At 49.9% G+C, this 23,807-nt stretch overlaps 1 protein-coding gene across 6 annotated transcripts in view; it reads right to left on the bottom strand.

Annotated features, from left to right (window-relative positions):
- LOC133352518 (MDS1 and EVI1 complex locus protein EVI1-A-like) overlaps window positions 1-20,655 on the bottom strand; it is a 258,386-nt gene extending 237,731 nt beyond the window's left edge. For 5 of the 6 annotated variants that reach the window (XM_061568213.1, XM_061568214.1, XM_061568215.1 and 2 more), the window contains exon 1: window positions 20,533-20,655. In XM_061568213.1, coding sequence (XP_061424197.1) covers window positions 20,533-20,572 — 40 coding nt within the window. In that variant the 5' untranslated portion in view covers window positions 20,573-20,655. Of the gene's footprint in view, window positions 1-13,190; window positions 13,275-20,532 lie in introns of those variants that run through there. The other variant, XM_061568217.1, reaches the window with a different exon arrangement.
- Between the last annotated feature and the right edge of the window lie 3,152 nt (window positions 20,656-23,807).

The raw sequence follows: 23,807 nt of genomic DNA, 5'->3' as shown, positions 1-23,807 counted from the left end.
GGCCTCAAAATGAGTATCTGGTGCTGGCCACCCACCCCGTCGTGTGCAGTGCCGGCCTTTATTAGGTGCTCGCTAATAGCACTTGCCCCAAGAGTATGTAGAGGCTATAGGGCGCATTTTTGCCTCTATTTTGTATCACTTGCAGCATTTTTGTTTCATGGAAATCATTAAAAAAAACTGTAAGTTATGATGTAATCAATAGAAACTGGTGACACATGCCGATGTCACAACATTTATGATGTCATCAGTGATTCTTTAACGGTAGATGTTAGGCATCGAATGACGAATCGATTGGATTAGAGATCGATCACCGTGGGTGCATTATAAAAAGGTGCGCGTCTATTTGCGGATGAAGAGGAATGTTCATGTGAGCTTCAGAAGTAGTTCTGCAATGTCAACTTCCGCTAGCCAGAGTGCTCCGGGTGGAAATGAATGAATTCCATGATATTGCTGACAGCGTAACATTGGAATACAATGGGGGGGGGGGGGGGGTGAAGAAGTTATTTAAATAAAATACAGACTTCACTATTCGACGTATTTTACGTACATAATATTGTTCATCTTTAACTCATCTAATTGTTTTATTTATCTTAAGGGGACGACGAGGAGAGAATCAAGTTTAACACGCAAGCTTTCGCGACCAAATATCATCCATGATATCGTTTATTTTGATGTTTGTATACATGAGAAAGTCCTCTATTCACAGACCTCCACTGACCAGCTTGGTGAAGTATGGTCACAAACTCCAAAGCCCTACAACGTAGAGAGTCCTGTATATGGCATAGGGGTCTCTATATTGTTTGGGTTATTCACTGGTTAGAAAAGAGACGTTGCAAAAAAAAGACAAAGAGCCCCGATAAAGCCTTGGCAGGCTGTTGGGGCAAGTGCTGTAAGCGAGCACCTATGAAGGCCGACACGGAATACGAAGGGGGAGGGTGGCCAGCACCACGCCCGTCCGCCTTTGTCTCCCCAGTGGCGATGATTTTACACAGCACACCACAGGTAATCATTTAAGGCCGAGTTGACCTAGGCGAGGGCCAGGACCAGTACAGATGCGCGTCACTGGTGGTGGCCTTGACCGGGAATTGAACTTGGTTTACCGGGTTCGGAGTGAAGCTAACCGCTACACCACATTTCAAAGCGTGTACACACACACATATGGATCAGAGTATTGTTTTGTACTACTGAGTGATGCCTTCACTCATTGCCTGTGAACCAAGATAAACTTCAGCGATAAATTGTCACTTTCGCAATTCAAATAGAAAATAAAAGATCCAATGACATCGTATTTTGATGAGCACGGCACAACGTGTTGCTACGTTTGTTTGATTTGAGCACAGTTGCATGTTTTGAAGAATCTACAATATATGGTGCTAAATATATATTTCGAAATCAAAACACACAAAAGCACAAAACATAAACTGTTGCTAACACACAAAACCTTACAGTAAATCAACCAATATGTTTTTATTACTAAAGAATTAAAGTGAAAAAACACACTCGTGACGATTATCCGAACCGTTCCTGAGCCTCCTCTAGGTCGAATCGGGCTCAAATAAGTACCTGGTGTGATGTGCAAACATCAGGACTGCGGAAACAAAGGTGGCCGGGCGTGGTGCCAGCCACCCACCCACTCGTGTGCCGTGTTGTCCTTGAGACGTGCTCGCTAACAGCACTTGCCCCAACAGTCTGTTAAAGGCTATGCACGGGGCATCTTTGTCTTTGTGTGCCACGTGCATGTGTGGTTACATGACGCGCATCTACGTGCATCTGAACCGTAACGCGTCAAGACGTTTTGCCCGTTTAATTCAATAAAATATTATACCCGATATTTTTTTATGCAGCCCATAGCGACATTGTTATCCCTGCAGTGCTCGAGAACTTGCATTGAACATTTTATACTTACGACGGTTGTAACTTGCGCCCCCCAAAAGCGTATTGGGTTACCAAAACCAACAACATCAGGTCCCCTGACCTTTGTCTTAGGAGCCAGTAAAAAAAAACTACGACCCCCAACCCATTAACAAGCCTCTTCCACTGCAGTCTCCAAAATTTCATATTTTATAACCGTCTATAAAAATGGAAACCCAAGTCCTCGCTGCTGGATACACAAACTTGTTCGAGCGACACGAGGCAGAGGAGGAGGAGGGGGGGTGGCGCTCGTGCATTGCATAGACACGTAACGTATCGGCTGCGATACGGGAGTTGACGTGTATACTAAATCGATTTAAAACGGCCATCTATCCAGGAGGCGCGCGAACGTGCTCGGTGGAAACATGTGGTGGGCGTTTGTTTGCTTGCGACGATGAACGCGGAGTGAGTGAGCAGGAGGGAAGACGAGTTTACAAGGAGAAGATGATGCGTCACGACGTCTGGCAGAAGAAGTTTTTCATTGTGATCGTCGGCCATCATCTATCCACTGCTGGATGAAGCTCTCCCTACCCCTGAACATTGGAGCCCGATTGCACCGCTGCATCTGGTGTGGATGGAATCATCCCTCCCCGTGTAAAAAAAAAGTGGAATTTAAAAATATATATCTAAATATACGCTTAATGTACAGCAGGTGTGTATGGGTAAGAATATAACGCTATACTTCTTTCGAAAACTGTACTACAAAGGACAAGCACACGTGTACAGGATTACATTAATACAAATTACCTTCTTTTTCCATTAATATGCGTGGCATACGTATCACGCGGCCCACCTGTAAATTACTTCTACGTATGCCGAAAAAATAAATCTTAAAAAGAGCTTAAAGTTTATAATGGCATTAGTGGTAATTCTTTCACACCTCCCCTCCATTGAGCTCTCCTAACATGTCGTCGGCCAGGTAGATTTCTGAGCTCAAACACTAGAGGACGCCAATGAATCCAGCAGACGCGCAGAGACAAAGATCCCCCGTAAAGCCTCACACTGCTGAAGACAAGTGCAGGGCTCGTCAAGGGTGTAGTTTGGGCCAGCACTTGGAGTGCAAACGTCGGAACACGATGCCAAACAACATGCGGTAACAACTCAAAAACACAACGGAAAGCCGATGGGCACATTCACCGACACAACCAAGGCCAGGATCCCTTGTGTTGCCCCAACAGACTGTTGGGCCAAGAGCTTTTAGCGGGCACCTATGAAGGCCAGCACTGCGCATGGAGTGGGGGGTGGCCAGCTTTCTGCACGGCCGTCTTTATCTCCCCAACGCTGATGTTTACACACTGCGGCAGGTACAGTACTCATGTAACACAGATACGTACGTGTTGTCCTCCCCACCGGGCATCGGTTTTGTTACGTACGGTGCGAGAAAGAAGTCGACATCGGGATAATTCGTCACCGGTGTTGGCCGTGAGCGGGAATCGAACTCGGCATCAGAAGTCGCTAGCCACGAAACTACCGCTCCTCAGAGCAGACGTCCACAGCCACGCGCACCTAGGAACAGGATGTTCACCGTGTGTGGCGTTGTTGTTTTTTAACACAACTCCTGCCAACTCGCTGCTGGACGTTGTGATCATTATTGGGCCATACTTCACCACGCTGGTCAAGTGCGAGTTGGTTGGCGAAGGGCAGTGCAGCCAAAAGCAATTGTTGTACTGTCCTGATATGTTCCCAACTAGGGTATATATATACACACACAATCACTCCCCCCACTGCGTTCACCAAATACACACCGCGCCTTGCATCGATTTTTTTTCGTGGTCCCATCGCGCTTTAATGAAAATAAATAAAGTGAATTAAGGGAAAACGCCTAATTATATTATTGTCGAGCAGTCGTTAGGGAACGGCTTAAGACTGCGCTTGAGCACCCAGGTTTGATTATAAATCACGGACGGCCGAAGCGTGGAATCGAACCCCGACAATTGAAATCTCTGCTGGCTCGGAGCGCGACACATTTACGTTTACAAGACGTCCCGGGAAGAAAGACGCACCACCCCCTCCCAACACTGGTACCCCGGGGGTCAAAACATTGTTTAAAATATATATTTGGTCGCACACACACACATACAACTATTTGGTTATTACGACTCAACACCAACGTTTTATTTAAAATACAGGAAGCTCAAGTGCGTCTTATAATCCAGATACTACGGTAGCCCCCCCCCCCCATTCTCCACCTGACCCAAAGAGGCAACTCTTGGAAACAATGTCACGGCCTCTTCATTAAATAAACTCGCGGGTGTGTGTGCATCCGCGAGTTGCGAGCGTGTTTATAGGTTAACTCAGCCTCAAATGAGTACCTGGTGTGGGGAGTGCAAACATCCCCTCTGGGGAGACAAAGGCGGTCGCGTGAGATGTTGACAAACCCAACCCTTCGTGTGCCGTGCCGGCCTTTTTGTCGGTGCTTCTCGCTAACAGCACTTGCCCCGACAGTCTGGTACAGGCTATCCGGGGTATTTTTGTCTTTGATAATTGGTTCTTTACCCTTCTATCTGGCAACAAAACTGACACCTTTTTGCAAGGAGTCATGTTTGCATAGACCGCAATACCTGCAGTCATAAATACAAACAAAAGACATAACTCTGATAATGTGCACTGTCCTTGAAGGTGCGCCTTTTGGCGTCATCTGGTCCAACCAATATGAGACTAGGCTCGAAGGAAAGCTGTCTCGGGTGTGGACCAATCAACTTCAAGGACAGTGCACATTATCAGAGTTATGTCTTTTGTTTGTATTTATGACTGCAGGTATTGCGGTCTATGCAAACATGACTCCTTGCAAAAAGGTGTCAGTTTTGTTGCCAGATAGAAGGGTAAAGAACCAATTATCATATTTTTACTGGCAAATGAGGTCCCCATAGTATTTTTGTCTTTGTTTATAGAAACACAGGCCACGGGACACAACACAAACACAACTCCCACGAGGCGGTCCATTACCACAGACCGCCCCCCCCTCCATCCCCTCCAATTCCCACACCGACTCGCACAGGAGCGACCCATGCCCTATAAACCACACTCCTCCTCGAGTCCACATAGCAGTGGGTTGACTAAAGGACTGCGCTCATGTTCCTATATTACATATGCACAGTTAGATACTTGTGTGTGTATATAGCACTGTGTATATAATCGTCAACGGGTAGCTATTGGCAACACTGCATCACGCGATAGATGAAACAATGGGCACGGGTTGTTTTTATTTACACCCTCCACCCTGTCCACCCACTAGGGGCATTCATGGGTTAACCGCAGTTACCAGTTAGCCGACCGGCTGGGCCACGTTGCGCCGTGGGGTAAAGTGTGGTTACTCCTCCCACGTCTTCCACGACATGTGGCCAGCGTGAAAGCGGAGTGGCTTTCCAGGGGTTTCCCTCTCCCGTGGGTGTCGAACCCTTACGCCAAACAGTCTCGCGAGGCCGGACGGTGCAGGTGCTGCGCCTTTAGGCCAAAACTAAAAACTCACGGCGTTCAGAGGCGAAGATGCGTCCGTCTCGCTTTGCTCGGAAGTAGAAAAAAAAACCTCGCTCGTTCTTCCCACACGCCCACCCCCCCCAAAGCCAAATTTCTTGGCCGTTCACCATGACCTCGTTAGGGGTCACGGGTTTGATGGGGGACGTGGGGGTGGGTGAGAGCCGGGGTGGATGAAGTTAGAAGCCGGGAGCTACCGTTTCTTGCAAGAGTCGCGTCTCCCCCGCACGTGTCTCCCATATGCCGCCAGGAGCGGGCTACTTTGCGCTGCTAACTGTTCAACTCCGTCGAGCGCCAACTCGAGCACACCACGCACACATGCCTGGCTAACATCATGAACCATTTACATCAGCGGCGGCGGCAGTAGTCGCTGTAGTCATCTATCCACTGCTGGATGAAGGCCTCCACAAACAGTGATGTTGGTCATAATATTTAACAATTGTCAACGACACTGTGGCTTAAAAACATTAAAATATAAAATATTCGGCGACGTTTTGGGCAATGGTCCTTCATAGCACGTGTTGTGGTCATATAGGATTTTGACTATACTTCACCACGCTGCTATTCGCGCGAGTTGGTGATGATAGGTGGGTGGCGAGGGAGACCCTGGACCGGTTCAGTTTTGAATCAGCCCACTGCTTGACAGCCGTGGTCTGGAATCGGTGGCCGAAGTGTGGCCGTGTTCAAAGCGCAGTGCGCTAAGCACTGCACCACCGCTCCACCATTTACAGAACTATACTTATACCGCATATTGCACGAACATCACTGGGGTCACGGTGGCGAGATGTTAACTACTTCATCTGATATACAGAAGGGCTTGGTTTCGATCCCGACCCTGACGCCTGCTGTATATTTGGAGTTTGCGTGTTATCCCCGTAGTCGCGTGGATTTTTTTCTCCCGGTTTCTCCGTTTTCTTCCCCTCCACATTTGGAATCGACATCACCCGCGGAGTGTATTTGGCCGCTGCACATGTGCACGTGATCAGCCACTTCGTCGAGCTATTAATGTAGCCAGGTTGCTTCTGATAAAAAAATAACTCCATATCTCAGTGGGCCTTTCCTGGTTAAATAATACTTTAGATAAATCAATTACACAGCAGCTCGGACAAAAGGTCGATATTAAAATCCTCACGGGGTGTTCGTCCGAGATGGCTGCAATCACAGAGAGAGCAAACGCCGAGTCTATTAAAGAGCAATAATAGACGCGGCGTTGCACACATCTGCCTATCCAAATGTTAAATGTAGAATAATATCGACGCGTCTGCGCTGAGCGTTGCGTGCACATTTTTAGAAGGTGCGTTAGCCGAGAATATCTGAACTGGTCCTGGGCCTCCCCGAGGTCGACTCGGCCTCAAATGAGTACCTGGGTACGGTGCGTAAACACCACTGGGGGAGAGACAAAGGCGGCCTTGCGTGCTGCTGGCCACCCCACCCAACCCCGTCGTGCGCCGTGCCAGCCTCCTCGTTCGGTGCTCAAACAACACTTGGCCCAAAAGTCGGGTAAGGCTATACGGGGGGCCTTTGTCTGTGTTATTGAAGTCGGTTGCCTGGGTTGGGTGGACTGTGACTCAGGGGAGAGTCGGCAGAATCCTTCAGCCAGCAGCGGATAAATTGTGGCCGATGATGAAATGGCATGAACAGATGGACTATACGTTGTTAACATTGTGACGCCATTATATTTACTGTATGCATGTAAACAATAACAGCAATACATTACTTTGTTATATATATATTTATATGAGAACGAGTATTAATTAGGGCAGTATCCATAATCCACCATAACGCATAACTACGGTTATGCTTTACAAATATACAATTACGTTGAAAAATATATTGCACACATACGTACACATGTACTGTAGTTATTTACTAAGATATGAAAAAAATTACGCTGCTGTTACAAAAGTACTGCGTTTAGTTTTATTTGCACAAATGCAAAGGTATAAAAAATCACCAATTTTTTATTGCACATATACTGCAATACGTTGCACCAATACGTCTACCACGTTGAAGAGTTTATAATACCGTGTAATGTAAACGCAATGTATTATTAAATCACGGTATATTATGTTTTACACACACAGGATGTAACGTTGCTTTTGCACTCACGCTTGCATTCATGCGTAGCTTGCATAATAATCAATATTTTGCAAAACATTCACATGTCAACACGAACGCACACCAAAGACAAACAACCGCACATATTCTGAGCTAACACAAACAATCGTGCGCGGTTCGTTTTTACTGGACAAGAATCCATTGCACGGTAACGTAATTGCAGCGCGCGAGGGGACATCAAAGTTGAACGTGCGTTGAACTTCTTTCGCACCGTACGTAGCCAACCCTGCCAATCGGAGGTGCGGGGTTAGGACAAACTAAAAACAAAGAGCAGTTACAAAGACCCGCGTTGACCAGCGTGGTGAAGTATGGTCAAACAACCCCCTCCCCCGCGTGACCGACGCACCTAAACCACGACCCCCCCCCCCCCTCCCCAAATCCGTAGACGCTGCGGATTCACCAGCCTTGGCGTCGACCGAGGAGGTGAAGGAGCAGCAGCAGAAGGTGCTAACACCCACTGGGTATGAACGAGAACAACTTCTGGATGTGACCACGGCTCCGCTGTACAACGCGCGGGCCGCTGCATCTTTGCCAACCCGGAGCGATGTGGCCGAGGAAATGACAAGAGAGCGGATAACCGCGATGATGTCTGCCTTCGCAGTGGCCCTAAGTCCGTGTTAACGCCGGGGGGAACGCGGTCCCGTGTGGCTCATCGAGAGCTGCCCCCTCATCACCGACCCACTCGTGTACTCGTTAATTAGGAGCACCGAGCAGCGCCAGACTAATTAATGCGGCTCCTGCGCATGGAGCGGCGCGCGCGCGCGCGCTAATTGAAGAGTAACCGGTGCCTAAGAGCGCGTTTGGTTTCCTGGTGTGTGTGTGTGCGTGTCGACTACCGTGCGTGCTGGTGGTACACGTGTGTGTGCTGGTGGTACACGTGTTTGTCTATGTGTGTGCTGTTGGTACACGTGTGTGTGTTGGTGGTACACGTGTGTGTGTGCCGGCTACCGTGCGTGGGGGTGATACACGTGTGTGCGTGTGTCCGCCACGAGCGTGGTGGTGGCGGCTCACACACGTGTGTGTGCGTGTGTGTCGTGGTGGCGGAGTGGTTCGCGCACGGCGACCCGAATTCCATTGCCGGCCAACAATCGATGACAAACATCCGAACCGGTCCTGGTCCTCACTTAGGTTGACTCAGCATTGAATGAGTGAACGGTGCGGTGTGTAAACATCGCCGCTTGGGAGAAAAAAAGCGGCCGGGCGTGGTGCTGGACAACCATCCCGTCGTGTGCCTTCAGAGATGCTCGCCAAAGCACTTGCCCCAACCGTCAGTTAAGGCTATACGGGGGATCTTTATTAAAGGTAGTATGTGTGTGCGCATGTGTAAGAGTGTGTGTGTGTGTATATATTTTTGTGCGTGTTGACATGTGTATATGTGTACATGTGTATCTGTTCGCAAGGGGGAATGTGAGTATATTTGGTGTTGACTTGTGTGCCCGCGCATTGTGCATTCGAACGTTCGCGTTTCTCGTGCACGCGCGCGTTTGTCCTCATGTGCCTTGATGTTGGTATGCAGCCGTGTACGTGCGCGTGTGTGTGCATTCGTTTACGCATCACACCAGCATGCAGGTAAACAGCTTTTAAGGCCGAATCCAGGACATGAGAGACAAAGGCGACCGTGCGTGGTGCTGACTCCCACCCTTCCCCCCATCCCCTCGTGTGCTTTCCCGGCCTTACTAGCAGACGTTCGCTCACCGCACTTGCCCCAACAGTCTAGAGAGGGGATGGAGAGGGGCGGGGGGGGAATCTTCGTCTTTGCGTCCATTCGTTCCTCGCGTGCGTTCCACGCGCCGTGCGAACACGAGCAACAGAAGCCGGACAGCGGCAAGTTTACAGCCCCACCCCCCCCCCCCCCTTTACGACCACCACTTGAGTTGCGATCATTCTGGTTGCATCACTGCGCGCCTGGCTACTGCAGTAGAGGCTCGTCCGAGACCGGTACGTGGCACGCGGCACGTACCAGTTCGTGGCACGTGGCACGTACTAGTGCGTGGCACGCGGCACGTACCAGTGCGTGACACGTGGCACGTACCAGTGCGTGGCACGCGGCACGTACCAGTGCGTGGGACGTACCACGTACCAGTGCGTGGCACGTGGCACGTTCCAGTGCGTGGCACGTGGCACGTTCCAGTGCGTGGCACGTGGCACGTACCAGTGCGTGGCACGCGGCACGTACCAGTGCGTGGCACGCGGCACGTACCAGTGCGTGGCACGCGGCACGTACCAGTGCGCGCGTGCTGCTTGGGTATTGGAGAGCGGCGGCGCGGTTGGTTCGCTCGCTCGCTCGACGCGCTACGAACCCGGCCGGTTCCAACGGAGTTCGATTCGCGCTCACGGTCAATCAAAACACGCCGAGTATCGGAACCAGTCTCTCCCCTTCGGGACTCCCCCCCCACCCCCCCCACTAGGCCGACTTGGCCTCAAATGCGTTCCCGGTGCGATGCGTATAAACATCGGCACTGGGGAGACAAAGGCGGCCGCGCTTGATTGTTGGCCGCTACCCCCCGCCCCTCGTGGGCTGTATCGGCCTTCATCGGTGCTACTCGATGACGGCACTGTCCCCAACAGTCTGTTCGGACTATAGGGGGGACGTCTTTGTATATGTACATGCATACACGTGGGTGTGCGTGGGTGTGCGTGTGTGTACATGTGTGCGTGTGTATGTGTGTGCGCGTGTGTGTGTGCGTGTATGAGTGTGTGCGTGTGTGTGTGTGCGTGCGTGTGTGTACGTGTGTGTGTATACTGTGTGTACGTGTGTGTACGTGTGTGTGCTAGTGTACGTGTGTGTGTGCGCGTGTGTGTGTGCGTGTATGAATGTGTGCGTGTGTGTACGTGTGTGTGTATACTGTGTGTACGTGTGCGTGTGTGTGTGGATACTAAGTCGCTTCGTCGCCGGCTTTTCTCCTGGACTGTAACATCAACTCGGATTCGTAAATCGGTAACCGCTCACCGAATGAAAACACAAGTCAAATACTGGTTACCGGTTTTCCGCACATATACAAACACAGTATATATATTATTATTATGATTTTACCAACCGAGGGAGGCAGCTGTCACGGCGGTGTCACGCTCACCACCACGCACCAGACTTGCAATCCAGTGAGGTCGCCGTCCGGTTCGATTCAACCTCCCGGCGCGGCAGCTAAACGACGGCGGCGAGTTTCTTACCCCCCCAAACCCAGCCCCCCAAACCCAGCTCCTTCTGCCCACCCATCAGCAGCAGCAGCAGCAGCAGCGTGAATGGGTTCCCAGCGATCAAGTCGATGGGCGGGTCTCGTGTGGTGGGGTAAAGTGTGGGTACTCCGACCACTTCAAAAGACGTCGGGCCAGCGTGGAAGAGGTGGCAATGGAGTGGAAGAGTAGGCCAAACACCCCCCAAAGCTGCCTGGAGTGAAGGGCCCTTCCGCCAGCAGCGGCGTGACTAAGCAGTTGCAGGACTGCACCTTGTCAAAATAAGATCGACACTTGCACTCAATAGCAGCCGTTATAGTCTTAAACGATATATTTTTTATTGTATACACATATATAGAATGTGCACAGTGACTACCACGTCTTGTATGCAGCAGATGAAATCACGTACACGCTCTGTACGAGTATACACGTTCTGTACTAGAGTGTAATTACCTGGCGAAGTATACATTATGTCCACAGCTGAACACAAATATATACCAATCAGTAGCGTTTATTAGTATGTCACATTGAACACTCCCATTAAGGACAGTGCTTATAGCCATTAATAGTCGTATATGTAAACGTTCTTCGCCAGGTAAAAATGCGTTGGGGTGGAGCGGTGGCGTAGTGGTTAGCGCACTGTGCGCTATGAACTCGTGCGACCTCTGTTCGATTCCGGGTCCCGCATCAGTGTGACGAGTGATGTCCGAAGCCGGCCACGCGTCTAAGCTTTCCCTCCGCTCCCGTTGACCAGCGTGGTGAAGTATGGTCATTAACGTCATTATCGACACGAAAGGAGCAGGCCTTCCAGCCCCACGGTGGTTTGATTGATTGATAAAGGGCAGTAAAACTATGAATATGATCATCATCATCATCATCACGTGTTATTGTTTAGAGTTCACGCCAATGCATGTGCACATATTAGAGCGGGTCTCTATGCGCGCGCACATGTGTGTGTGTGTAAGCCCTGCGTTTAAATTATTAATGCTGCTATTAACTTTGAGCATAATAGAGGCGACACGATGCAACACTGTTTGGGGAACCACACGGGCACGGCTTTCTTATTAATCTAACGATGAATCTATTCGACGATTGGAATCGATGCGTAGTGTTTATAAGTTTCGCAACAAATTATACGAGCGTGATGATGTAGGCTAAATCGTTTCGGGTAACGGAGCGAACACAGCTGTACAAACGAGACGCAAACAAAGACGACGCCAAGATATGACAACGCCAAAAGCGCAGCCCTGCAAGTGCTTTCTCTCACCCCACTTATGTTCGACTCGGTCTGCCACTTCAAAAAGACATCTCTAGAGGAGACCGCTAATAGAACGTGCTTGGCCTACTCCTCCACGCTAACCAGACGTCTTGGAAGCGCTACGTGATACACTAGAAAAATAACTCTAATTAATTCCGGATTTTGATTGCGACGATTAACCGTAGCGATGGGAGGTACACGCTCATCCATTGAATTCAGTATGTGGATGCAAATGGTGCCACGTGTGTCGGATGAGGTTCTAGGGTGTGATTGGAACAACACGAGCTGCACGATAGACCCTGCATATACCAGTTGGGGGGCAGCTGTTGTTGGCGAGCACCTATTAAGGCCACCACGGCACAGGGTGGTCAGAACCACCACTGTCGGCCGCCTTCCCCTCCCTACTACCCGCGGATGTTTGTTTTGCACAATGAATGCACCATTTGCTGGTTTAATGCTGAGTCGACCTAGTGGTCGATTCAGCGAGGGTGTGCACACTGATATACCGCGAGTACTCTAAGCCATTGCACAGACAGGCAGCTGGACAACACACGAGCAAATCAGAGTCCTGTATCCGAGACAGAAATACACGACTATTATTCATTTTAAATGTGTAACGATGCTCTTTCTGGAAGGGATGGAGAGTAGACAATGCTTCCTGTAACGGAGTGAGAATTCTGCAATGAAACAACGCTTTGGAAGTCCAGCCGCTCATCGATTTCCACTCGAAAAGCAGCATCAGCCGAATGGAGTGATCACAATCCCGGCGATCGGTGGACCGAGTAACTCGCCTCCCGTGGGAGTACCGACGCTAAATCTGATAGAAAGCAAGCACACACCCGTTGCCAGTAAGCTATGCACTATTATCATGATCATCATCATAATTCACGTAGATCTCTGCACATGTCAATAATGCAGCTTTCCGTTCACGTAACACAAACGCACACGCACGCACATATATGTACAATATATAATAAAATGTACACATTTTTAAAACGGAACGTGCACGTGTGGGTGTGCTTACGGTTGCAGAGCGACAGGCACAGAAACAAAAGGAAAAAGTCTCACAAGTAAGCCAGAGCGGGCCATCAACAAACAGCACGATTAGAGTCGGGACACGAGGAGAGTTCACGCGCACTGTGCATGCTAAACCGTTGTTAAGAACTTGGGGTGAAATCGACGACGAGAGGTGAGAATTTCAAAGCGGAGCCGTGCGATACAATAATAATACTCAAGTGACAGCATCCATAGTACTCACAACAGCAAAGACAAAGATCCCCGCCGTGTAGCCTTAACAGACTGTAGGGGCAAGTGCTGTTAGCGAGCACCTATGAAGTCCGGCACGGCAAACGAAGGGGTGGGTGGCCAGCACCACGCCCAGTCGCCTTTGTCCCCTTTTAGCGATGTTTTATATGAGTACGAGTTGACCTAGCGGAGGCCCATGACCGGTTCAGATAATCTTCACTCGTGTTGGCCGTGAGCGGGAATTGAACTCGGGTCGCCGGGTTCGTAGCGCGTCGCGCTCACCACTGCACCACCGCCACAACAGCTGAACCATTACCGCACGCGACAGCGCACACGAAATGAAATAATTATTGTAGATATTAACATCGCGTTTTCATTTGTCGTTGTATAGTTTAACAATCACGAGTGGGGGGGGGGGGGGGGTGCAGTGTTTAGCGCACTTCACTTCGCACTTCGTATACAAACCCCGGGCGATCAGAGTTCGACTCCCGGTCACGGCTCACGGCATTGGAGAGTCAGAGAATTGGAACCGAGTTTTGGGCAGCACACCTTGCGCTCTCTAATGCCAACAACCAGCTTTAACCAGCGTGGAGAAGCGTGGTTATCCCCTCCATACAATCGACACGGCGTTCCGATGCGTCCATCCATTCAGCAGTGGATTGATTCAGAGAGCTGTAACTTATTTACACGTCATGGCAATTGACTGAAATTACGCGCACGTGGATGATCGAGGATCTATTCGAATAGTAAACCAACACCGTTGGATTTAGAAGTAACAATCTGGACACTTTTATTGAATAAAAAAAAGAAAACTAGAAGCAATAAAAATGCGTGTGTGTTTTTAATTTAAAGGTTATTAAACATTTCACGGGCAGACGAGACGAGTAACAGATGCATTGCGGGGTATCAGCCGGCTACACGGGAATATTCACGACAATACTTAGAGAAAGAGAAAGTAAAAATCTGTGTGAATAAGATAACAAGACACCGATCATCAATGTGATTTTGACCGGGAACATTCGCGGGGTACACAAGAAACCGGAGAAGACGACATGCCAAGTTGCACCAGAAGCAATTGAAACAATTGGATGCAACCGGACAGAGAATCCAAGGCAAAGTTGAGTAGAAATCTCATGGGCAGAGCTCAACGGAACGACTCTGCCTTGGTCGCCGAGGTAATTGCGAAGGACACGGCTCGCATCGAGAGAGGTTTATAGACGAGTATTACATAATAACAGCGTCTTTAATGTCATATGAACCTTACACGTATGCTGCATGCAAAGTGTGTGGAAATACAAAGACAAAGATCCCTCGTATAGCCTTAACAGACTGTTGGGGCAAGTACTGTTAGCGAGCAGCTATGAAGGCCAGAATGGCACACGAGGGGTGGGTGGCCAGCACCACGCACAGCCGCATTTGCCTCTCCAGCGGCGATGTTTTTTTACGGACCGCACCAGGTACTCATTTGAGGCCGAGTCTACCTAGGGGAGGCCCAGGACCGGTTGTGATAATCGTCACTAATATTGGCCGTGAGCGGGAACCGAACTCGGGTGGCCAGGTTCGTAGCGCAACCCGCCAACCGCTTGCACGACCGCTTGTGCTCGTGTGATGTGAGTGTGTAATGTGTGTTATGTGTGTGTGGTGTGTAATGTGATGTGTGTGATGTGTTTGTGTGATGTGTGTGGTGTGCGATGTGTGTATTGTGTGATGTGTGTGTGCTCGTGTGATGTGTGTGTGTGGTGTGTGTGATGTGTGCTCGTGTGATGTGTGTGTGTGGTGTGTAATGTGATGTGTGTGATGTGTTTGTGTGATGTGTGTGATGTGTGCTCGTGTGATGTGTGTGTGCTCGTGTGATGTGTGTGGTGTGTGTGGTGTGTGTGGTGTGTGTGATGTGTGCTCGTGTGATGTGTGTGGAAACACACCCACACGCGCGTGCACACACAAGGCATTCACGCACGAGCGACGGAATCTAGCGTCAACATTTCCCAGACTCGCACCCGCCACGACCCACCACGCCGTTCACCAATCTCCTCCCTTTCGAATAACTAATTGAGTCGTTGCTCGCTGCACGCGCCCGATGATTGCCACAGCAGGTCTCACGTGACGTAGAGAGCGCCGATTCCAACGAACGCGTTCGTAACTTGCCGTACAATGTCGCCGTAGCAACTCGTTGAGCAATCATCGGGCGCGGCGCAGCGTGTAACGACTGAAAGCAGAGGTAGAATTTCTCACTCGACGTTGCCGGGGGTCGCTCGTCGACTGGAGTAGGCGACACGTGTGTACACGTGACAATAGTTGCAGCCACCGCCTTAACAGCGAGATGTGTCATGCCGGACGTGGTGTGCCGGGTGCAGACACAGAGTGTGGCAATCGCGGATAAGGACGGGACAGAACGTAAGCCGCTGGCCCTGAGGCCGCACACGTCCCCGTGGTGAAAGTGCGGACCGCTTTGTTTGTTTTGAGTTTTGTTTTAGGTAAACCGTGCAATTTACACAGTTTTCACGCAGAGATCCGAAGCAAACCTCACCCGAATCCACCCCCCGCCCACCTCCATAAAGAGAACCCGCTCGCGTGCATGGAACGATTCATGCCGATCCCCACAAGCGGTCTATCCAACCCCCCCCCCCCCCATGCAAAATAAATATGTGAGCAAGGCATTGCGAGTAAGATCACCATCACCTTGCCTGCAACAAGAACAACAACTCGTGAGCGCCGTCGCTTTTCCTCGCGCCGAATGATGAAGCTGCGCTGTGCCTGCACACTGCTGGGGTCGACGCGCGGTCTCTTCGTGCGAAGGATTTCATCTCGGAAGAGCCGCGCAGCAGGGAGATAGGGCGGTGCCCCGGGAGCGACTCAGACGTTCGCCACCGATGCAGGGAATCGAACTGTGGCCGCCACGCACACGATCACTCACACCGACAAAGAACCCCCCCACCCCCCACACACCGTATCACCTGAACAGACTGTTGGGGCAAGTGCTGTTAGCCAGTAGAACCTATTAAGGCCGGCATGGCACAAGAGGGGGTGGGTGGCCAGCACCACGCCCGGCCACCTTTGTCTCCCCCAGTAGCGATATTCACACACCACACACAGGTGCTCATTTGAGACCGACTCGACCTAGGGGAAGACCAGGACCGGTTCAAATTAATCGTCACTGGTAGTTGGCCGTGAGCGGGAATCGAACTTGGGTCGCCGTGTTCGTAGCGCAGCGCGCGCTCGCCACTACACTACCCGAGACCCACACCCACACCACACACACTCACACACACCAACACCGACACACACACCAACACCGACACACACACACCACACACATACACTACACACACTCACACACACTCACGCAGACGCACGCGTCCTAACCCATGATCGCACCGCGGCTGCAGCCAAGTAACAATTCGAGTTGAAGCATCTTTGCGTCACTGCACGAGAGAAATGGACTTCTTCAAGATGGGTTTTGTTCTCGGTTAAAATGCCCTGCAGAATGCATGTCGGCTCAGTGAATGATGATTCACTCAATGTGTTTTTCCGCACATAAATACTGCCTGTGTTTGTCCATCGGCCTATTGGCCCCATAAAAACAGTATTGTTATTATTAATGTCATTTTCCAGCGGCATTTGTTTAAGCGTGCAAACTGCTGGACCGGTTTCAATTTGTTTGGGTCTCACCGGCAAAGTCGGGCTTCTGATACAAATTTTGCGCGATGACCAGATGTTATTGGCAAGAGAACTCCGACATTTGTCCAAAGCAACAACAATAAACTCATCCGGCGTCTTTGTGCACAGATCACTTTCCTCCTAGCGACCGAAAATAATAATTAATGGTTTATTTATTTTCTACTCCAGCGGTTTTTTACGTGCAAAAATCCTTGACAATTTAGTATACGCACTTATTGAAGTCCCTGTGTATACAGAATTCACACGTTCACGTATCAAACACAAATTTCCCCCCGCGTATAGCCTTTCAGACTTTTGGAGCAAGTACTGTTAAGCGAGACGTATATGATTACTGGTTGGCCATTAACACCACGCCCGAACGCCTTTGTCTCCCCAGTCGAGATGTTTACACACCACGATGTGTCCACAACACGACCAGTTACTCATTTTCGGCTCAGTCTACCTAGGCGCAAGAGCGGTTGAAATATTCTGGAAGTGGGAATCGAACTCGGGTGGCCGGGTTCGTCGCGCAGTGCGCTAACCACTACGTTACCGCTCCCGTGTATAAACCACACACACACACACCACATCACGTCCGTGGTTGCTTAGGATGAATAATTAAACACACACTGGCTCTTAGGACAAAATAGTCGGGTGGATAAATCACTTACAGCTAAACCACTAATGACTGCTCTTAATTAGACATAAGATTGCCGATCAAACAAGTGGTAGTAGCCAACACACTCCTCATGCACGGTGCCTCACTCACACAGCTCTCGCACATAAACACGCACACGAGTTGAATGTATAGACAGTGGTAAGGCGAGTGTGCAATGCGAAGATTAAAGAACGGATACGCACGGCAATTACAGACTCCCTTGCACATCGACCGTTGTCAACACTACTAGTTAGTGTAAACAGGAGTAAAAGGTGGTAGGAGATAGCAGTAAGTGGCAGTGCTGGTCGTACAGCAGCATGCGCACATGTGTGTATTACTATATATAGAGAGAGTGCATGCACGTGGAGCGGTGCTCTGTGAGAGTTCGAATCCGGGCCGCGAGTGATATCGGCAAACGGTAGGGACCGAATCTGCAACCTCTTCACAGCTTCGCAACGACGAGGGGAAGGCGGCATTCATCGAGCAGTGGATTGACAACGGAGGGCACATTATTATTATTATTTTATAGTGCTCTATATATATTTATTTTTATCGTGTGTGTGTCATTCTAAAATCGCGTTTAAGATACGAAGATATGAATATACGTATTTCAGTATCCGCCGTGTGGAAGTCACTGATGTAAATTATATTGATGTTCTAGAGTGTCCAAGACAAATGTGATCTTTGACAATATTACTTCATGTACGGACACAATAAAAAATTAAATGCTGATTATTGATCGAGTTCACTCATTAGGGCAGCGCCATTCCAAAGTTCGTCATTGCTTCCTCCGTTGAAGATTTAAAAGAATCGATCCCCCGATCAAACGGTTAACCAAGTAATTCGCCTATCTTGAGAGTATGACGCTCAAGCCGATAGAAAGCAAGCGAATATCACTGTCGGTTACTAAAATATACGACACGGCGATGTTTTATTTTTACAAATCGATTCCCGTTATGATATAAAGTACACCGTGAAATTCCTACACTTTCCAAAGTACGCAATTATATACTTCATAGCCTGCAATAATCCTCCTTACAAACGATAACAAAGACACACGCGCGCATAGCCAATCACACTCAATAATTGTATATGCTAATTAAAATATGAGGTTGACATTAATTTCTAATAATAAAATTATGATGTATTGCGGCTACAGATGGTTTTTGGTCTGTGTACTACTCAGTTCAATGTGAGGCCTATGTAGCGACTGAACACGCTACGAGATTTAACATTCGCCACTACTTTATTGCCAAGTCATATCGTCAACCGTACGGTGTCATGCACAGCACCGAATTTGCCAACCAAACAATCCGAAATAGGACCACATCCTGGCAATGCGTCTTGAGACTTTACGTGCCGCTATTTTACACAAAACACAATTAACCGAAGCCGAAATTAAAATAGCCTATTCAAAAATAATTATAATTATATCAATTGCACGCTTGGAGTAATATCGGGCGGGACAGAAAGATGAACATAGCATGGGTTATAAAATTCAAGCTGGTTTAATGACGAATTTTTTACTTTTGAGAAATGCGGGGTTAGCCGGGGCGCGTCATCGCAACGATGTGCGATGGTGTGGCCTGAGAACGAGGGTGTGGCCTGTGCACGATGGTGTGACCTGAGAACGCAGTGGCAACCAAAGTGTGAAACGCGTCCGAGAGAGTAGACACCAGCCGAGAGGAGATGGAGCGACGGAGTCGGCTCTTGTGCAAGCTGCTGGGTGGGGATGTTGTTGTTTGTTGTTGTTACATCTCGGGAGTTGGGCAGCAGTGTGTGGAAAGTCTCCAACCAGCAGTATATTGAACGTGGCTGATGATAATGATGCCGATTAAAGTTCCAAACCAATGCGGTAAGAGCTATTTAGCGCACGGGACACACATCTCGCGAGAAATGAGTGAATGAACCACACATCCACTCGCCTCTCGAGCTTTGAAACACCCACACAGTCAAGTGTATGTGGTTCGTTCGCGAAGCTTAGCCTGCAAATTGTGAACAATGTACGACGTGTAAAGAGAACGACCATAATAATAATAACAACACATACGCGCACGGCGTTAAAAAAAAGAAAGGGGTACAGACGCAGGCCGCGTTACAATTGAAGGTCGCGTGAGCGGTGCGCGCATCGGGCGCGTTGGCGTTCTCCTGCGGCGTTCGAGCGCCCACTACGTACGGGCAGTCTGCCTGCAGCCACGAGGGCACGCAGCTGCACGCAGCGCGCCCAGCAGTCCGCAAAGTCCGTCAGTCTCGCACACGCGAACTCTTCTTACGACCCCCCCCCCCCCCCGACGCCCTTATATCTTAACTGAGCATTTCAGAAGCTCGTTCTACACTAGCCTGGCATTTCAAGCGGACAACGGGAAGATGCTAAGCAATAGCGGCTCGTGATGATGATGATGGTGGTTGTAACGAGTTTTTTGTAACTTCGTGTGTGCGCGCGTACGTGTGCCGAAACGGTCTTCAATGGGTGCTACTCGCTAACAGCACTTGCCCCAACAGTCTGTTAAGGCTACACGGGGTATCTTTGTCTTCGTGCACACATGCATGCATCACGCCTCGATACGGCGGCCATACAGAGCCGGAGATGAAATGTTGACACGACTGGTTTAAACATTATTTGGCAACGATAAGGGAGATGGGGGGGGGTGTTGCATACGTCTGTGCCTGTATGTATGTACGTATGTAATAATTGAGCAACGGTTGAGCAATCTCTAGCTGTGTGCGCGCCCGTGTGACTTACAGGCAAATATCGCGGTGTGTGATTTACACTAACATCGACTCAATTAGGGGGGGGGGGCAGAATGTAAAATCAATGGTCACAGTAAAAACCTCACAGACGGCGTTCGAGCGAGCGAGCGAGTTGCGGAGTGCGGACGCGGCGTCTGCTGCGCAAGTGACTGCAGCGGGTGAATGAGGCTCACAGATGTGATCACGCAGAGACACGGCGACAGGCCGTCTCCATACAAGCACAGTCGAGCTCGCGCACAGCCTGGTGAGTACTGGGGTGGGGGGGGGGTGATGGTGTAGACAGACTCACGTTTGGTGGCGAGTTTTCGAGCCGGTCCTTTGGAACGCATGGCTGTGCCGGCGGCGCCGCGGCAGATGATCGGCGAGGAAGAGCAAAAAAAATCTCTGAAAGCTCTCGAACTCGTCCCAAACAACTCCACCAAGCAGCACCCCCCCCCCACCACGAACCAGCCAGCCCAGCCAACCACCTACCCCCTAACACCCACCCCCATCTCCCCTACCCCCACCCACCCCTACTCTCTGCCCCTCTCTCGCTCTCACTCCCCAGCGCTCCCTCCTCCTCCTCCTGCTCCTCCCTGTGCACTTCACTTTCTCTTTCACGGCTACCGCCACTCACTTCACCCACACACTCACCCACGCACCCCCCACACCACCACCACCATCCCTCCCTCCCTCCTGTCTACTGTCTCTCGGTAGGAGTCGGCGGGCGGGCGGGCGGGCTGGGTGGGTGTTGGGGAGGCGTGTGGGCTCCGTCACGTCTTGATGGTTCAATGGTTGTAGTGAAGGCGCATGCGCGCCCTTGCTCCTTCTCTATTATGCGAGCGTGCGATGTTGGGGGTAGAGAGGCGAGAGAGAGGGAGAGGCGAGAGAGAGAGAGCGCTGAGAGAGGGCTCCAGTTATTTATTGCGCGCGTGAACGCAGTGGCTGATGATGATGATGCTGCTGATGATTTGCTGTTAACGTTATTATTTCGTACATATCGTTGTTAATTTATTACGCAGTCTTGTCCATGTCTGATCCGCGTATTATTATTGTTAATTCGTGCTAATGTGTTTTTAAATTGTTAAACAAACGGTAATAGATGTCTTGGGGATTAGATGATCATGTGTGCGTAATCAATGTCATGATTTGCACCCTTCGTGTGATGCACGTGCAAGTATGAACTTGTACTTGTGAACGAACGAGTGAACGTGAGTGAATTAACACGGATACGCAGGCGCGCCGAGCCATACAAAAGGCCAATATTCTCCGCGCAGTCTTCCACAGACTGTTGGGGCAAGTGCTGTTGGCTGCTAGCGAGCATCTTTGAGAGCTAGCGCGGCACGCAAGGGAGTGGGGGTCGACAGCACCACGCCTGGCCGCCTTTGTCTCCCCAGTGGCGATGGTTACACACCACATCGGCAAAGTCGATCGAGGGGAAAGTCCGGTACCGGTTGAAATATTCGTCACCGGTGTTGGCCGTGAGCGGGAATCGAACTCGGATTCGTAGCGCTAACTACTGCACCACCGCTCCCCATAAGCGCGCCTCAGACTCGTGCGAACACACAAAGACAAAGAACCCCCGTGTAGACTTAGCAGGCTGTGGGGGCAAGTGCTGTTAGCGAGCACCTTTGAAGGCCCGAACGGCACACTGAGGGGGTGGGTGGCCAGCACTACACACTAACGGACACATCGCTCACACACACGTATTTCACATTTCACTGCACACACGCAGTTATGTACACATTCAATGATGCAATTGCACACACGCGCGCGAGCACTCAAATATACACAAGCTCACGCACATACGCACCGATGCAATTACATACATACGATCACACACACGCGCGCGCGATGCATGTTCAGTTAAATGCGAGCGTAAACATAAAATCCGTATATTCATGACATTCACCCAACATTATTAATTGTTCAACTACTATTACGCGTTTTACTTAATACATTTACACATTGTTATTATTAGACGAATGCGTGATCAGAAGATGCCGATTCGGCAAACCTCCCTGAAAGAGCACTTGTTGGTTCAATACGGCAAATGGAAATTAGTCTTCACCCATCTAGGTACATTATATATTTCTCGGCGCGTGTAACTCTATTCCATCATATCGTACAGACAATTAACGCACCGATTAGAAAGCTAGTTTCACGGATAGGTTATTTTAGTTTAATGCACCTGACTTTCATTTGCATACCTATACGTACGTTCCATGGGTGTAATATGTTATTGAATACTGTACATGTTTGTTAGTTTACGAACAAAAACACGCGCACAAAGATCCCCCCCCCCCGTATAGCCTTAACATACAGTCGAGGCAAGTGCTGTTTGCGAGCACTTATGAAGGACAACACGGCACAAGAGGGAGTTAGGTGGCCAGCACCACGCCGGACCGCCTTTGTCTCCACATTGGCGACCTTTAAAACACACCGCATCAGGGACTCGGTCGAGGTACTCCGCTCAGGTCGGCCTAAGCGACGCGCAGTGCCGGTTCGAATATTAATCATCGGTGCTGGCCGTGAGCGGGAATCGAACTCGTGTCGCCGGATTCGTAGCGGAGCGCGATAAGAACTACACTACCGCTCCCCAATTACACTACTCACTCGCACGCAATGTAGACAGTGTACACACGCAGTGTACACACAGTGTACACACGCAGTGTACACACACAGTGTACACGCTTAATATACTTCACATTAGATGCAGAGTCAAACCGGCATCGGTTATATCATTAAATCCGCACATTTTTTCGTAAAAAAATGTTAATCAATTTAAAGATCATTACGCATAACAACGCAATCACTGCCGCCGTAATTAGCTTGTCCGTTAAAATTTGCATGTTAATTGTGTTACAATTAGTGCGCGCTACGATTTCCTTTGAGCATCAATGAACACGTTAAAGTAGCAGCGCAGGAGCGGCCTTCTGCGCTGTCGCGATCGCGAACAGACACGCGCACACACAAGACAAAGATCCCCCCTCTCGTATAGCCTCAACAGACTGTTGGGGCAAGTGCTGTGAGCGAGCCACCTATGAAAGTCGGCACGTCACACGAGGGGGGTATGTCACCAGCACCACCCCCGGCCGCCTTTGTCTCCCCGATGACGATGTTTACACACCGCACCGGGTGCTCCTTTGAGGCTGTGTCGAATCTAGGTGAGGCCCAGGATCGAGTGAGATCGTGGTCACAACGAGTGTTGGTGGCCGGGGTTCGTAGCGCAGCGCGCTACGCTACTGCTCTCCGTGCACGCACACGAACGCACACGCGGACGCATGTAAAATCACTCACACATCAAAACTGACACCACCAGTAGCTTTACAAATAACAATAATTCGTACTCTCTCAATGCCACCAATGTATTACGAAGCCCCCCCCCACCCAAACACTGCGTCAAACATTGTTGTATTTGTGACCATACTTCACCACGATGCTCAGTGCGGGTTGGTGAAGGGGTAGCAGGCAGGGCAGATCCAGCTGTTTTGCTATCAACTCGACACTGATGGTTGTTAAACAGTGGCCGGGAAACGAACTTTAAGCGGGTGGGTTCAGAGCGTAGTGCGCTAACCACTGCGC

Source organism: Lethenteron reissneri, chromosome 40 (genome assembly GCF_015708825.2).
Source record: "Lethenteron reissneri isolate LAM-NWPU_2019-01 chromosome 40, ASM1570882v1, whole genome shotgun sequence".
NCBI lineage: Eukaryota > Metazoa > Chordata > Hyperoartia > Petromyzontiformes > Petromyzontidae > Lethenteron > Lethenteron reissneri.
This window is presented reverse-complemented; position numbering and strand designations above follow the sequence as displayed.